Source organism: Alosa pseudoharengus, unplaced genomic scaffold, assembly GCF_046254945.1.
Source record: "Alosa pseudoharengus isolate Yale_2024_CS ecotype anadromous, Long Island Sound unplaced genomic scaffold, YU_APseudo_1.1 YU_APseudo_1.1_scf_20, whole genome shotgun sequence".
NCBI lineage: Eukaryota > Metazoa > Chordata > Actinopteri > Clupeiformes > Clupeidae > Alosa > Alosa pseudoharengus.
The window spans coordinates 9,035,154-9,049,912 of NW_027468664.1; the positions used below are offsets into that span (position 1 = coordinate 9,035,154).

A 14,759-nucleotide genomic window follows, 5' to 3' on the forward strand; every position below is an offset into this window, starting at 1 on the left:
AAATGGTGATGTGGGCAGAGTTCTAGAATGCTAGTTGTAATGATTTAAATCCACACATTCATGATTTCAAAATTTCTTTTAGTCAAATACAGTACAAGTCAATTTATTTTTTATAGCACATTTAACGCAACAGGGTTGACCCAAAGTGCTTTACAAATAATAAAATAACAATAATAACAATAATAAAATGATAATACTAATCAAAATGTCTTCATATAAGAGATAAAACAATAATAATCATAATAATTTGTTATTATTTGCTTAATGCAGTTGAAATTCTGATTGTTTTTTTTTTTTTTAATAAAGCTGATTCTCTTTTATCAACCAGAGTGCAGTGAAGTATGACGTCTCTGGTGATGTGCTGTCTGAGGATGCAGAGGAAGTGAGGCCCCTACAGACTCCAGACATGGCCGTAAGTCTTGCCTGACTTTATTTATCAGCTTGTATAACTCTGCACAACTCTGCGCTGCAGATATCATGTAGCTGTTTGAGCTTGTTGTTAGTCAATTAAAAGTAAGTTGATGTTTTTATTGGTCTCTTTGCCTCAAAGGAGCCTTTAAATGGGACAAAGGAGGGTGCTACATCATGGGGTGCTGTAACACCCAATGGAGAAGTTGGCCATGATGGAGACGAGGTAATCATAGAAAAAGACCTTACAAAAATAACACAACACTTGCAAAGCAGAACACTTACAAAACTAACACAACACTGACAAAACAGACCTTACAGAAATGACACAACACTGACAAAACAGAGCATCAACTCTTAAGAAAGTGTTAGATATTAGTTCCTCCCAGATTAGCAAATTCACTCTCAAATCTAACATTATCTAAGACTAGTGAGCTTACCAGCTAAGAGAAACTATTACACAGCAGCACAACATGTACTCAATAAGCTAGCTAGCATTCTAGCTGGTTGATATGTATTGATGATATACTGTGCTTGTAATGTGTGGTGGAGCATTGTAAAAGCTGTTCTTCCATTTTCACAAGAAATTGCACCCAGACCACAAAACTCTACAGTTAATATTCTGATCAGCTAGTGGGAACAACCGCTCACAGATTCCCAGGAATCTGGAGTATTATCGTAGAATTGTATCGGGGTAGAGAGGGTTCAAGTGAAGGAATTTCCACTGGTCTTGACAGAGTGATCCTGAGCCCCCTGAAGGCGAACTGCAGCACACGTTGAGCAGCCAGGAGGACTCCCTGAGGAAGAGCTCCGCAGAGAGGAAGCGGGGCAGGGAGCGAGGAAAGGTCTGATTCCACATGAGTTCCCAGTAGAAATGCAGCCAATAATAAACATGGAGATAGGAGATAAACATTCAGACCCTTATCCATAGAAAAGTGGTAGGCTATGTCCCATGTGCATAGAATGAAAACCAGCTGTTCTACAAACAAGCTCTAAATGTAAAATTATATGGTACATGTGTTTAAGGTAACATTTTATTGGGAGGTAAGCATTACAGTGTATGCTTATTTCGATATTTCAAAGTTTTGTATCCTACACAATTAGGAAGGTAACTGGAGATCACTTTACCTGTTAATAGTGTAATATTGTTGAAATGTGATACTAATAAAAACTTTAAAACCTGGAATTTCTAACTAGGGACAAGGAAACAAAAGACGACATAAGCGGCAAAGGAAACGTCTGGTAAAAGATTACACTGAATGTGAATCCTACATTACTTTTGAATATCCTATAACAACTACTTTTAACCCCCAAACTACATGTCTAACTTATCTAACTTTCTCTCAGAAAATATTCTAATAATTACATCATTTAAACTAACATAACCTTGTATGAGCCTAATATCCTGTGTTAACTGGAAAAAACTATGGATACAGTAGTCTCTTAATTTTTTTCTAAAATTACTTCTAAACTTAATAATTTACAAAATCACAGTTTAAGTCAGATTTCTATCAGTTAAATGTCTTTTCACTTCAGTAATGCTGCAAGTAATTCCATTAATTAACTACTAAATGAAATCGTCTTTGATACAATTTTCTGTAATCACCTTTAACACTTTCTCTCGGCATGTGTAAGTTGGCAAATGTGCTTTTTATTTAAAGGGGATGGCAGGGCTTGTGTAATGTTTTGCTGTGTAACATAACATTGTATTTCATAACTTTAATGTTAACAATTCACACAAATATACAGTACCCCAGAGATGTCATTACCAGATATTTTTTGTGTATATCGACCCTCGTCAATGCCCTCATTTTTCTGAATTGTGCTCAGTAAAATTTGAAAAAGATGAGCGCACGATTCAATAAAACAAGTGCATGTATTCTAGATAATCTTTCTAGTAAATCTTGCATATCTCCTCCATATAAAATGCACAGTCTGATTCCAATTTAAAATATTTTAGGAAGACCAAGATGAGCAGATGGAAGAGGATGAAGGTGAAGAATATACCGATGAATATGAGGTAAACAATTCTATACTATTAATGTACAGATTAGTAGACAGAAAATATACAGTTCACCTTCTGTGGTGAATATAGGTAAATCTTAAAAACTCATGTATTAATGTGATGAGACCTCATGGATGTTGAATTATGAGCTTTCTTTTACATTGGGCCATGCTGTTAAGAGTATTAAAGTCATCCTTGTACTTGTAATAGCCTGCTACATAAAAAGCGCCTGGCATAATTAGCGCCCTTCAGTGGCTGACCCAACGCAAGGTCCAAAGAATCTCGCCTACACACGACACGTGCATCGGTCTCCGTGTCACATCACAGAGACAAGCTGGCCGACACCCACACGCACACACCCACCTCCAGACAAGCCCTGATGAGGAATGACATTCCGGAGCCTTGCTTGCAAATTAGTCTTTAAGTGAACTATATTCAAAAACATGAACAGAAACAGAATTAGAAACAATGTCATTGTGTGGATTTGTAACATCCACTGAGAATTCTGTTTATTCATACGCTTATGTTGAACCTAGTGAAGTGGCCTTGACAGTATGGGTGAGTGGGGTGAGTCTCTCGGAAGCAGCAGGTCATGCTTTACTTAAAATAAAAAAGTGTGTTGTCTCTGTTCCACCATGGGTAGATTAAAAATAGTTTGGAAGTGAGGTTAAGTGTGCTTGCTTTGCAAATGTCACTCTACACTGCCTCTACTGCATCCTGTTGTGAATATGGGTAGTGGCACAATACGTCATGGACATCATGGAGCTTTTTCAGTGGCACACTCAACTTCTCTTGCTGATTGAGCCTGTCCTGAACCTGGAGAAGCTATTTATTTCTTCATCTTTCATCTACATTTACCAGGTCCGCTATACCACAGAGTCCACCTACACAGAAGAAAATGAAGTAGGAATATACATTGTTTCTTTATATGTATATATATATATATATATATCTACATAATGTATCTCTTTATTCATGCAATTCCATGATTGATTGATGGATGCTGCGTCACTCAGGGGGTGTTACCTACAGTTGTTCCAGTGACAAAACATCAACACCTCTTGGTAAGCCTGTGTGTGTGTGTGTGAGCATGTGTGTGTGTTTGTGTGTGAGTGCATGTGTGTGTGTGCATTAGCATGAGTGTGTGTGTGTGTGTGTGTGTGTGTGTGTGTGAGAGTGTGTGTGACTAGAGAACACCTAAAGATTTGTTCAAACATCCATTATAAACCAGGTAACCTCAGTAACTACAGACGGAGCTTCCACAGAGCGTTCACATGAAGGGTCAGATCAGGTACGTCTCTTATTCACCTCTTCACTTGACACCTGCAGAGTGTTCTCCCTCACTGCTGACTAAGTATAAGTATAAGTATATAAGTATATATACTCTTTTGATCCTGTGAGGAAAATTTGGTCTCTGCATTTATACCAATCCGTGAAACACACTGCACACAGTGAACACACAGTGAGGTGAAGCACACACTAATCCCGGCGCAGTGAGCTGCCTGCAACAACAGCGGCACTCGGGGAGTAGTGAGGGGCTAGGTGCCTTGCTCAAGGGCACTTCAGCCGTGCCTACTGGTTGGGGTTCGAACCGGCAACCCTCAGGTTACAAGTCCGAAGCTCTAACCAGTAGGCCACGCCTGCCCCTATGGCCACTATGTCATTGTAAACCTGTATTTATCCTTATTTCCAACTTCACAGGATGGCCAGTCTTCTGAATCCATTAAAGAGGTAAGATCCTTAAACTGTCAAATCATATTATGGTATTACACCTTACTTTATCTGCAACTTTGAAAATAGACCACACTGTACGTACACAAACAAACTTTTGTGATGCAGTGCGTTGAATGATTTCATCTTGTGGGGTATGTCATATGTTTTTATATATTGCCACAGGATCAGGGTGAGATCACCCCGTCACCATCGCCATCAGTCAACACGACAGAAGCTTCACAAGAGGAGGTAAGAATACCGCTCTCCACTCGACTCTCCCCACCTGCATCCTGTCACGAGACGTGCATGCTGTCAGCCTTCCATCAAGGCTAATCTTCAGCTTGCATGGACTGACAAGTGCTTGGCAGTCGCACACAGGCAACAAAGCATATGAAATATTTATGACTGCAGTTGATTCACCTATGCTTTGCCTACACAATGCATCCGCCAAGCACTTGCAACTGGCTTGCAGTATTTCTTTGACTAACTTCTTTGAGTTTCACCAGTGTAAACAGTAAAATAGTCTGTTCATAATCAAAATACTAATTGCAATTTAATTACTAATTGCGATTGCGGATTTTGAAACCGTGAAGCTTGGAGATAAGCAATATTATAAACAATTATAAACATTTTTTTAACAAACTATAAACTAGTCTGCATTTTCCTTTTAAAAACATGGAGACATGAATGATATGGAAGTCATTCCAGCATGCCTAGAGCATGGACATTAAAATTGCCTTGAGAGTTGAATATATATGTGGGCATGTAGAATATGTTCCAACAATAACCCACCATGTTTATTTGTGACATAAGCTCAAGGTAGACTTTAATTTTCTTTTCTAACTTTCAACACAGGAGCACTCCTAAACTCTGTAAGATTGACTATCAGGACACGGTTGTGCTCAAGATTGTGCTCAAACACCTCCAAGAGACCAAGTTTCTTTTAGTAGAAGGAAGGAAAGAAGGATGAGAGAGTGTTTGTGTGTGCGTGTGCGTGTATGCCTGTGTGTCTGTGTGTGTGTGTGTGTGTGTGTGTGTGTGTGTGTGTGTGTATGTGTGCCTGCCTGTGTGTGTATGTGGGTGCACCTGTGTGTGTGTGTGTGTGTGTGTCTGTGTGTGTATGGGTGGGTGGGTGTATACCTTAAAGTGTTGAATATTGGAGGTGATCTGACTGTACCATCCTAATTTCTTCGTCCCCCAGTGATGATGTCATCACCAGAACTCTGTGCCCACCGATTAAAGCAGTCATTAAACAATAGAAACCTGATTGGATTGCATTTAAAGGAATGGGTCTTTATCATCACCTATGTCCATATCGATATGCTACATTTCCTAGATCAATCCGACCTCATAAACTTGATAAACATTCGATAACATAATTTATTTACAGTAATGATAAATTTGTTTCCCTAGGGATAAAATTCATGAGCAAGCAATAAAACATAGACCATAGATTGCCTTGATAAATCCCTCAGTTATACAAGCAAATATTTTTCAACTTTGCCTTATTTATTAAGACTGAATGATTGTATTTTGTCATTGTCATGATTTTCTCTACATAAATGTTGTAACTGTGCATAATAGCATAATGTTGTAACTGTGCATAATAGCATTTATTAGTCTTTTCTTCATTCATTTCTTGTATTCATGTATTGCTACCTATTTTCACTGGTGAAATTCAGTTCTCCTCTGTATTTTAACCCTATTGTGCATGACATTGAGTAAATATGTTCAAACCTCCTTCTAAACCAAGTGTTTGCGTGTCTTATTTATTGCCATCATCGTGCTTCCTGTTGTTCTTGCACATTTGTGTTTGAAATCAGTTCTTAACATTACTGAATATTACCCAACATTACAACACATTACCTATGCTAACACTGACAATAGAACACTCATCTGGGCAGTGCATCAGTATCACACTTTGACTAGTACTTATAATGTAGGCACTCCTATCCTCTAGTTCTAGTACTGACAGATGCAGTGGTCATTTCTCGCTAAAGTCTCCTCTGCACTGTAGCTTAAATGTTATTGTATTGCTCTAAATCACTTTGGATAAAAGTGTCTGCCAAATGAATGAATGTAGATGCAGATGTTAAAAAAACAGAAGTGCACTAATTTATTGTTCAACAATTTTAGGTTGTATATGCACGTCCATACTTGAATTCAAATTCAAATAGACAGTATCAGGGCGAATATTCATTGCTTCAGTTGCCAAGGCATGAACTTGTATACACTGGTTATTAGCAGGAGGGTCCCTTGGCACCACCAAAGACCAGAGTGAGGAAGAGTGCCCCCTGGCCAGACTACATGGTAAATTACACATCATTTCCTCACCTCAATGACACAAGAATATTGCATTAAATCAAAATGCTGTAAGTCATCAATAATATAAGTTCTATTATAATATATTGTCTAGTACATTCAGTGGTAACTGAGAGACCGGAATCAATTCCAAGGATCATCACGCAAATGCACAAAACTTGTAAAAGTTGTTGGCGTTACAGTAGATTAGAGTTTACAAAACACATTTATTGGATTTATCACATGAACTGCAGCTCTTTCTCTCTTAGGCATATATGCCAGGCCCAATGGGAGGACGGAATCGCTATAAGCACAGAGAAAAAGTACACATTTATTTTTATACTACAACATCCTAAATCTCATGAAATCATTTCCGCAGCCCTTCATCCAGAATTTTTAGTGTCCAAAGTGTTGCTTCCTATTTCTTTTACTTTTTTAGTCTGACTAAATGGACCCTTGACCCTATATGTAGACATATAGATATACATATACATTAATATATATAGATATACATTAATATACATTGTCATTGAAACAAACAAAAAAACAATGTGATTTACCATACACTTCCACATACATTGATGATAGTATGAAATAAAGGCATTTCTGTCAATGTTTCGGTTAGCATACTCTTTTAATATGCATGGTACAGTACAGTTATAAATGAATACAGTATGTTGTGACTGTGCTGAGACGCTGTTTCTCTTTTTTTATTTCATCAAGTCACAATCGGGAGCAAATGGGAGAAAACGTTTAAACGTGAGTTTGACAGGGCCATTCACAACATGACCTCAAAGTATAAAATACGTCTCAAGTTGCACTACAGTTCTCACATTCTCCACTGTGTTGACTATGTCTAGAAAAAGAAGCAGCCAAATCAACCACCTGTTCCTGATCCTGCCACTTTGCCAGAGAACGAGGGAGAGGAGGAGTGGGAGGGAGAGGAAGGAGAGACGGAGAGAGAGGGGGAAGACACATATCCTCCATCGACGGAAGAACACGATAAAGATGGAGGAGTACCATCCAAAGCAGCAGTAGACAGCCAGAGTGAGGGAGAGGAAGAGTGGGAGGAGGATGACGCGGTGATGGAGCCAGATGCTGAATATAATTCTGGACTAGAGCCCGACAGAGAGGGCGACTATGACCACACGGAGACCGACGGCGAGCAAGAGATGGACCGCCTGGAGAGGGAGAGAGAGGAGGAGTTGGAGAGGGAGAGAGAGGAGGAGTTGGAGATGGAGAGAGAGGAGGCCGAGAGGAGGAGAGAGGAGGAGCTGGACAGGGAGTCGGAAGGGGAGCGGGAGGAGAGGGAGAGACAGATGGAGCTGGAGAGGATGGAGTGGGAGAGGAGGAGGCAGGAGATGATCGAGAGAGCAAGGATGGGGGGATTCGAGGGAGGGGCAGATGAACTGTGTCAGCTGGGCCTTCTCAAGGTGAGACAGCAGAGTAGCTCAGGAGACACACATCCTCAGTACTTTACCTGCACACATCATTTATCTGGCAGAACGGCTGTAGCACCTGAACTTTACTTTGCATCCATCTTGCATTTACTCTCACATTATAGCAGATTTTTTTGCTTTTTTGTTCTCTCTAGCTAAGTGTATTAGGCAAATGAGTCACTGATTCACTGCTATTTGTCTTTTTGAAGGGTGCTCCAGGAGAAGATGGCAAACCTGGCCCAAAGGTGATCCTTCTGTAAAAATCACCCTTCTGTGAAAATCACCCTTCCCTACTGAGCTGTATTTATTCATTCATAGAGTGGAATTGTCCAATAAACATAATATTACTTATTAATGGATTAAGATCCCAAAGTGTGGGTATTTTAATTTTTGTTCTGACAAGTACAACTGATCAGACTCAGCATGTAAAAAAAAGTGCCAGAAGCCCAAGTAAGGTTGTTGCCCCTTTATATGAGTAACAGGATGTCCTACCCATTAATTAATAACGCTGTCAGTATAAACTCGTTATCTCTAGCCTTTCCATTCATTGTGAAACCTAATTCCCACTTTGAAAACTGAGTTAAACATTTTACAGTCTCTCCACCCCCATGAACTGTGAGAACACCACCTGTGTGCCACGTTAGGCTGCAAATGGAGTACATGTGGAGGACTAAGTTGACCCGGCTGAGTTTAGTTGGGGCTTCACTTGTGAGGCGCCGAGAGCTTCTCGTCCTCATTGGATGTGTCACTCCCCTGCCCACCCACGTCTCCACCTCGTACGTCACAGGCGCTCCCTCGGCACGCTGGGAAATGTACCCCTGTCACTCAGAGTGCGCCGGGCACAGGCGCAGCCCCAGAGTTGGCCTTTGATGTCCTCCCCGACTCTATTTTTACTCATGCATGACGAATGGGTTTAATCTGGATATTAATAATTCTCTCTGTAAGATTTCTTTTTTTTTCTCTCAATCATGATACTGAGTTGAGAGCTTCGTAGTCCTGTCTGTCTGTCTTTCTCATATATGCACGGCAAAAAAAGTGTACAATGACAAAATGTTCAATAGCTTTCAGATAGAGGGATACTTAACGTGTCGCCCTAGGGAAATGGATTTGCAGTACAAACAGTTTACATCACATCAGTGTCGTAACCACAAGGCCCCTCATCATGCTATCAGATACCCCATTCCCACTTGAAGTGAAAACTGTTTTTTAATGTTAAAGCAACAGAGTGCAGTTCTTTTACCTTACAACAGTGTTTTCAAGCTCATTCTGATACATGGACTTATAATATGGAGAGTGCAGTATCTGATATTGCCAATGCACACCCGTAACACTTGATTTTGCACTTTTTAACCTTATTGATTGGGTAGGATCATGACACTTTTGGTCAGTTTTTGACTAAATGGATATCATCTTGGCACTAAATGGCATTGAATATTAACGCCAAGGGTAAGGGGCATAGATATCATTCCATGTTGCTTTGATTAAACCTTAAGGTTCCAATGGGGATGTGATCTAAATGTTAGTGTAAGTGTTAGTGTAATCGGTAACCTAGAGGTGTACATGGTAGCACCTTGTGACATAAATTAACCAGCAGACATACCCATATATAATACTCATAGACATACTCATACCCATACAGAGGCAGCAGCAGTAGACATGCTCACATACTGTACATACATGTCTCACACCTTGAACCAGAGCAGACCAGCTGGACGTCTTGCTAATTGGTACCTGTTTCAGAACATGGCTTGTGGATCACATGTCTCCCTTTCGTTTTTTTAGGGTGGAATTGGGGAGAAAGGACAGAAGGTGAGGGGTTTTATGTTTAATTATTATTATTTTACACTACACTAAAGTATTAGGTAGTTGGATTAACACGTTAAATGAAGTGTTTGGAAAGATAAACACAGGTGCTAATGTTCTGTATCTGAAGGGAGAACCAGGAGTTGGTCATCGTGGTCCAGTTGGTCAGGCTGGTCCACCTGGGCAAAAGGTGAGTTCTGGTTTAAAACTCTTTGTAGGTCGGCTCAACCGTTTGGTAGAGCACATTTTGACCCATCCTATTCTGTTAAAAACCAAACTGACTGTAATCTAACCTCATGCACCCATTTCTACAACTCAGTTGCTACATATTAAGCACCAAAAAATTGCCGGGTAGCCTTACAATCTTTTAGGCCACATCATTTCAGTATGCATGGTTGAAAGACGTTCATGAAATCAGTAATCACATTTGTAACCACATATACTATGTTTTCAAAGTACAGCAATATTTTCCCGCACAATATTGTTGAGAAGAGGTCATAGAACACACATATTCATTTCCATAAAAAATATTCATATTTTGATAGTCTAATCATTTTTAAAAAACCTGCTCAACCAAACGGTTGAGCTGACCGATAAGGGTCACTACTGCATGAATGAACTGTAAATAATAAAAGAGAAATAAAAGAAAAGAAATTCAAATTATAGAAATTTGAGATTAACTTCAATAGTTGTCTGTGTAATGCTAAATTAAGCAACTAAATGCAATTCTAAAAAATTAACAGTGCATAAAAACATACGTATAGTATAGTATATCCATTCTTGAGGTATAGCATTCACAAGAATGGGCCTTTCATGGTTACAGTGACCTTGGACCTTGATTTTTACCACTAGAAACTTATCAGATCATCTTTGAGTCTACTTGAACATTCACCAACATACTAAATGTAAAGCATATAGCCTGCCATGAGGTATCTCAAGCATTGGACATATGTTTACATACAGTGACCTTGAATTTTGACCTTTGACCTCCAAAATCACATCAGTCCTACATCAAGTCCAAGTAAACATTAGTAATTTGAAGCATGTGCCTAAAGGCATTATTGAGATATAGTGTTTAGTTTAGTTAAGTAAGATAATTCAATGCTAAACTCTGTTACCCTTATCGGTCAGCTGAACCGTTTGGTAGAGGCTCATAAAATAAAAATGGGCGGGTCATTTGAAAACATTTTTTTGATTTATGTTATTACAGCTAAGTAGATCTGGAAAAGCAAGCAAAAAAATGTTCTGGTGGGACCTACAAAGGGTTAACGTCATTTTGAACTATCACCATATCATTCCTTTTACTTTAGAAGAAAATGTGTAAGGAAACTGTGCTGTTCACCTCCCAATTGAACAGGGTGAGCCAGGTGTACCAGGACCTCCCGGAGCTCAGGGCATCCAGGGTATCCGAGGTAACCACGGAATCCCTGGATCTCATGGGCTGCAAGGGCCACCAGGAAACCCTGGGGAACCAGGAAGAGAGGTGAGGTGCCTCTTCAGCCCTCAGTTTGGGCCTCATCCTGAATGTGGCTGTGAAGATGTGGTTTGTTCAGGAAACAGTTACTAGAATGCAATAATGATTGACACCTCTCATTTGACACAGGGCGACAGAGGGAGGAGGGGCAAAAATGGAGCACCAGGCTCTCCAGGACGTCCTGGTACTCCAGGAATACTGGTATCTACAACAGTTACTCTGTACTTGTATGTGAGAGTGACATAGAGGAATGAAGGGTTTGAAGGATAGAATCTAGAAATAATGAGAGAGGGACCATTCTACCTTGATTATTCTCCAGAGATGTCGTGTTATTGTGTGTTATGTCATCTTCTTTAAAAGGGCACACCAGGAGAACCAGGCATTAAGGGTGACAAGGTAATAAAAGTGATCAACTCTTTGTTTACAGTGTAAGAGTTGGTTTAGATCTGTGTTACATATTCAAATATTCATTCATGTTTCTCCTGTAATTAGGGTGACAGCATCCCAGGAGAACCAGGGGAGAGGGGAGTGGCAGGTTTGCCTGGGCGTCGGGTAAGATTGTCACATTCATGAGATGTGGAATTTCTTAAACTGGACTGTAGTTGTCATAAACTCTGCTTTTAAGTAGCTCTGTTGCAGAACATGTTGTATCCTGAAGTTTTAGGTTCCTCACAGCTGTGTTTTTCTTGTTCCAATTGCAGGGTCCAAAGGGAACAGCAGGAACTAGAGGACTGTCAGGACCCATTGTCTGTTAAAGCTTTTACTAACTGAGCATTTTACTGACTTTACACTTGTATTACATGTAACATTTATCACGCTGTAATGAAGACAGAAAGTAGTAGATATGATTTTTTTTTACCTGTCCTTGGATGAGCATGCACTCCTGTTCAGATCCAGCTCGGTTTTATACCCTGTTCTGGAATCAGCTCATGGATATTCTGAATGTTGTCCCATGTATTACGGTCTGATCTGAGACTCTCCCCTCTCTTGTCATTGCTGCAGGGTCCCAAAGGCTTGGTGGGAATGAAAGGAGAAAAGGTAAGGGAGTGACGAAGAGGATAGTTCAGTCTCTTAAGATGTCTAGTCGCTGAGCACATATTCGATTTACAGATCCTATCTCCTTTTAACTGCCGGTGTGGTATTAAATTTTAATATGAATGGCACAGAATGTTTTCCTCTTGAGGGAAGAAAGTTAGAGTTTTTCCTGACTTTGACCGGGTTACTCTGTGCGTCTGAATGAAGGCTATCAAAGGCATCTCACTCCTCTCATCTGTAAGGAGTTGTCTGCCGGCCTAGACCTTAGTCTCTTCAAAAGCCTTAAAGTCACTCACTCTCCACTTTAAAATATCGCGCTGTCAATATCTCACTGCCTGTATGCATAACAATTTTATATACGCACGTATAGCCAGCTTGGCAATGAAACGGATCATGACTCAGGGTAATTTTCATTAATTTAAGAATATAAATGAAGACACCATAGTGGTTATGGATGGTGAATGATATTTGGTTTTCCACCAAGCAACATTTTATTCTCAGTATACTCACCTAATATATTGTACACCCCTTCTGTCTCTCTCATAAAATTCTAATAATTTTGTATGTTTAAATCACGTTGCCAGGGTGACAACGGCCTTCCCGGGATCACGGGAGAGAGGGTATAAACAACATTTATAACAACAAAATCGGAATTAAAAAGTTAACTTTTTAGGAACAGGAAGCAATAGTCGATGTTGTGTGTTCTCTCTGCTCAGGGCAGTCCCCTCACTGTGCATGGCCCACGCGGATACAAAGGCTTGAAAGGGGAAACGGTAAGGAATGTATTCTAGCTGTCTGACTACAGTATGATTACAGTCTCAAAAACATCATTACAGTAAAGCAGCTTCTTCCCATCTTGAAAAAATAGCAGTGCTTTAGTACATCCATGCAACTGTTTTTGCACAGCTGTCTGCTGTTTTTTTTTTATTTTCAATTGCTAATGTTATTTTGGTGAAAATGCACTATACTGGTTCTCTGCTGGTCCTACCCCAACAAATTGGCCTTATTTCATCGCTTGTGTCATTACATGCAAATGTGTTGAACTAGCTGTCATAACTAGTTGTCATATAAATATATGTAACCTGACAGACAGGAACGTCAGGATGTATAGAAAGATGTATAGTGGTGCACAGCTCTGACCAAGGGATGTTTTACTGCATATTAGTCATTTTTCATTTGCAGGATGCTATAAAAGCCTTTGTTTTCTTTATACTGTCACAATGTCTGTCAACAGAAAAAAACTTTGAAACATATTCACTGTCTTGCAATCAACCCCCTCCACACACAATTATGTGTAACTTTATAGTTTTGAAATAGAAAATAGTGCTGCCTTGTGCATTGTTCATTAGAAAATACTTACACAGTAAACTGTCATAACAAGACAAAACAGTTTGACTAATTTGACATAAACAATTGTACTGACAGGTTCATTGATTTAATATTTACTTTTTAGGCATAAACAAAGCATTTTGAGCAAGATACACGCTTTTGCTGTTAATCCACTATGCATTGCTGTTTGCTCTAATTGTTTTGAGAAATGTTAATAATGATTCGAGAAATGCACCAAAGCGACTGAGAAAAGCTGTAAAATACCTCAAAAGTATCCTAATACTGTATACAATATACTGGTTATAAAACAGCCATTTAAGGTTACAGTATGAGTACATTCTATGCTTAGCTCACATCATGTCTTTCTGTGATAATGGCAGTTGGATGGTATTACCATGTGCCGCACTGGCTCTTTGTGTAGTTTTGATTATGCACATGTTACTCAGGGGGAAAGAGGACCTCCGGGCTTTGATGGAGATAAAGGAGAAAAAGGGGAAGATGGTCCTCCAGGAGGAAAGGTATTACTCACATCAGTGCAGGAGAGTGAATGGCACACCTGCCAGTGTTGGGAAAGTTCACTTTCTACGTGAACTAGTTCAAAGTTCAGTTCACACTTTCTAAAAATGAACTAGTTCATAGTTCTTTTTTTTTTTCATATGTTGCTGCCAGCTATTATTTTTCAAAATTATTGCCACAGCCCATATAGAATGCAGTTAATTTGGGTTGAGGATCTGTCTTGACAGTCTTTTGATTTTGTATTGGCTTGCACATACCTTGAAAGGCTAGCCAGGTGCTTCAGTTCAATGTGCCGTTTCAGGTTTGCTGTGGATGTGACTGAAGTGCGGGCAAAGTTTGCACAGAAATGTACGATTTTTCCCATCCTCACCGACCTTGTCATAAAACTTGTTTAAATGATCATACGACGCCTCCTTGCTGCTTTGTCGTCTACATCAGCCTTTCTCAAACTTCTTTGACCTGAGGCCCAGTCAAGGCATACTTTGGGGTCATAGGGCCCACCTACATGAACCCACCCCCTCCTCCCACCCCCCATCAAATTATAATGATATCACAATTATTATTATTTTTATACTATATTGCTATACATGCACTTCAAAACAGTCAATGTTTAAAGTGCTAAGATTGTTCACAAAAGTTTGTGAAAACATGCACATCAGAGTACTGCTTTACTACTGTAAAATATAATTAGGCCTGCAATGTTTTTGCATTGTTGGATGATGCTTGCATGAGAAAT

General features: G+C 39.6%; 1 protein-coding gene across 1 annotated transcript in view; it reads left to right on the top strand.

Moving 5' to 3' along the window:
* col7a1l (collagen type VII alpha 1-like) overlaps positions 1 to 14,759 on the top strand; it is an 80,670-nt gene that overhangs the window by 57,562 nt on the left and 8,349 nt on the right. The window contains exons 71-97 of the mRNA XM_076297510.1: positions 329 to 412; positions 551 to 634; positions 1,146 to 1,253; positions 1,606 to 1,650; positions 2,369 to 2,428; positions 3,275 to 3,316; positions 3,430 to 3,477; positions 3,645 to 3,704; positions 4,115 to 4,144; positions 4,310 to 4,375; positions 6,371 to 6,436; positions 6,697 to 6,750; positions 7,151 to 7,186; positions 7,288 to 7,631; positions 8,076 to 8,111; positions 8,511 to 8,724; positions 9,649 to 9,675; positions 9,800 to 9,859; positions 11,027 to 11,152; positions 11,273 to 11,344; positions 11,504 to 11,539; positions 11,636 to 11,695; positions 11,845 to 11,889; positions 12,146 to 12,181; positions 12,763 to 12,798; positions 12,895 to 12,951; positions 13,954 to 14,025. Of these exons, the coding sequence (XP_076153625.1) occupies positions 329 to 412; positions 551 to 634; positions 1,146 to 1,253; positions 1,606 to 1,650; positions 2,369 to 2,428; positions 3,275 to 3,316; positions 3,430 to 3,477; positions 3,645 to 3,704; positions 4,115 to 4,144; positions 4,310 to 4,375; positions 6,371 to 6,436; positions 6,697 to 6,750; positions 7,151 to 7,186; positions 7,288 to 7,631; positions 8,076 to 8,111; positions 8,511 to 8,724; positions 9,649 to 9,675; positions 9,800 to 9,859; positions 11,027 to 11,152; positions 11,273 to 11,344; positions 11,504 to 11,539; positions 11,636 to 11,695; positions 11,845 to 11,889; positions 12,146 to 12,181; positions 12,763 to 12,798; positions 12,895 to 12,951; positions 13,954 to 14,025 (2,004 nt within the window). The remainder of the gene's footprint in view (positions 1 to 328; positions 413 to 550; positions 635 to 1,145; positions 1,254 to 1,605; positions 1,651 to 2,368; positions 2,429 to 3,274; positions 3,317 to 3,429; positions 3,478 to 3,644; positions 3,705 to 4,114; positions 4,145 to 4,309; positions 4,376 to 6,370; positions 6,437 to 6,696; positions 6,751 to 7,150; positions 7,187 to 7,287; positions 7,632 to 8,075; positions 8,112 to 8,510; positions 8,725 to 9,648; positions 9,676 to 9,799; positions 9,860 to 11,026; positions 11,153 to 11,272; positions 11,345 to 11,503; positions 11,540 to 11,635; positions 11,696 to 11,844; positions 11,890 to 12,145; positions 12,182 to 12,762; positions 12,799 to 12,894; positions 12,952 to 13,953; positions 14,026 to 14,759) is intronic.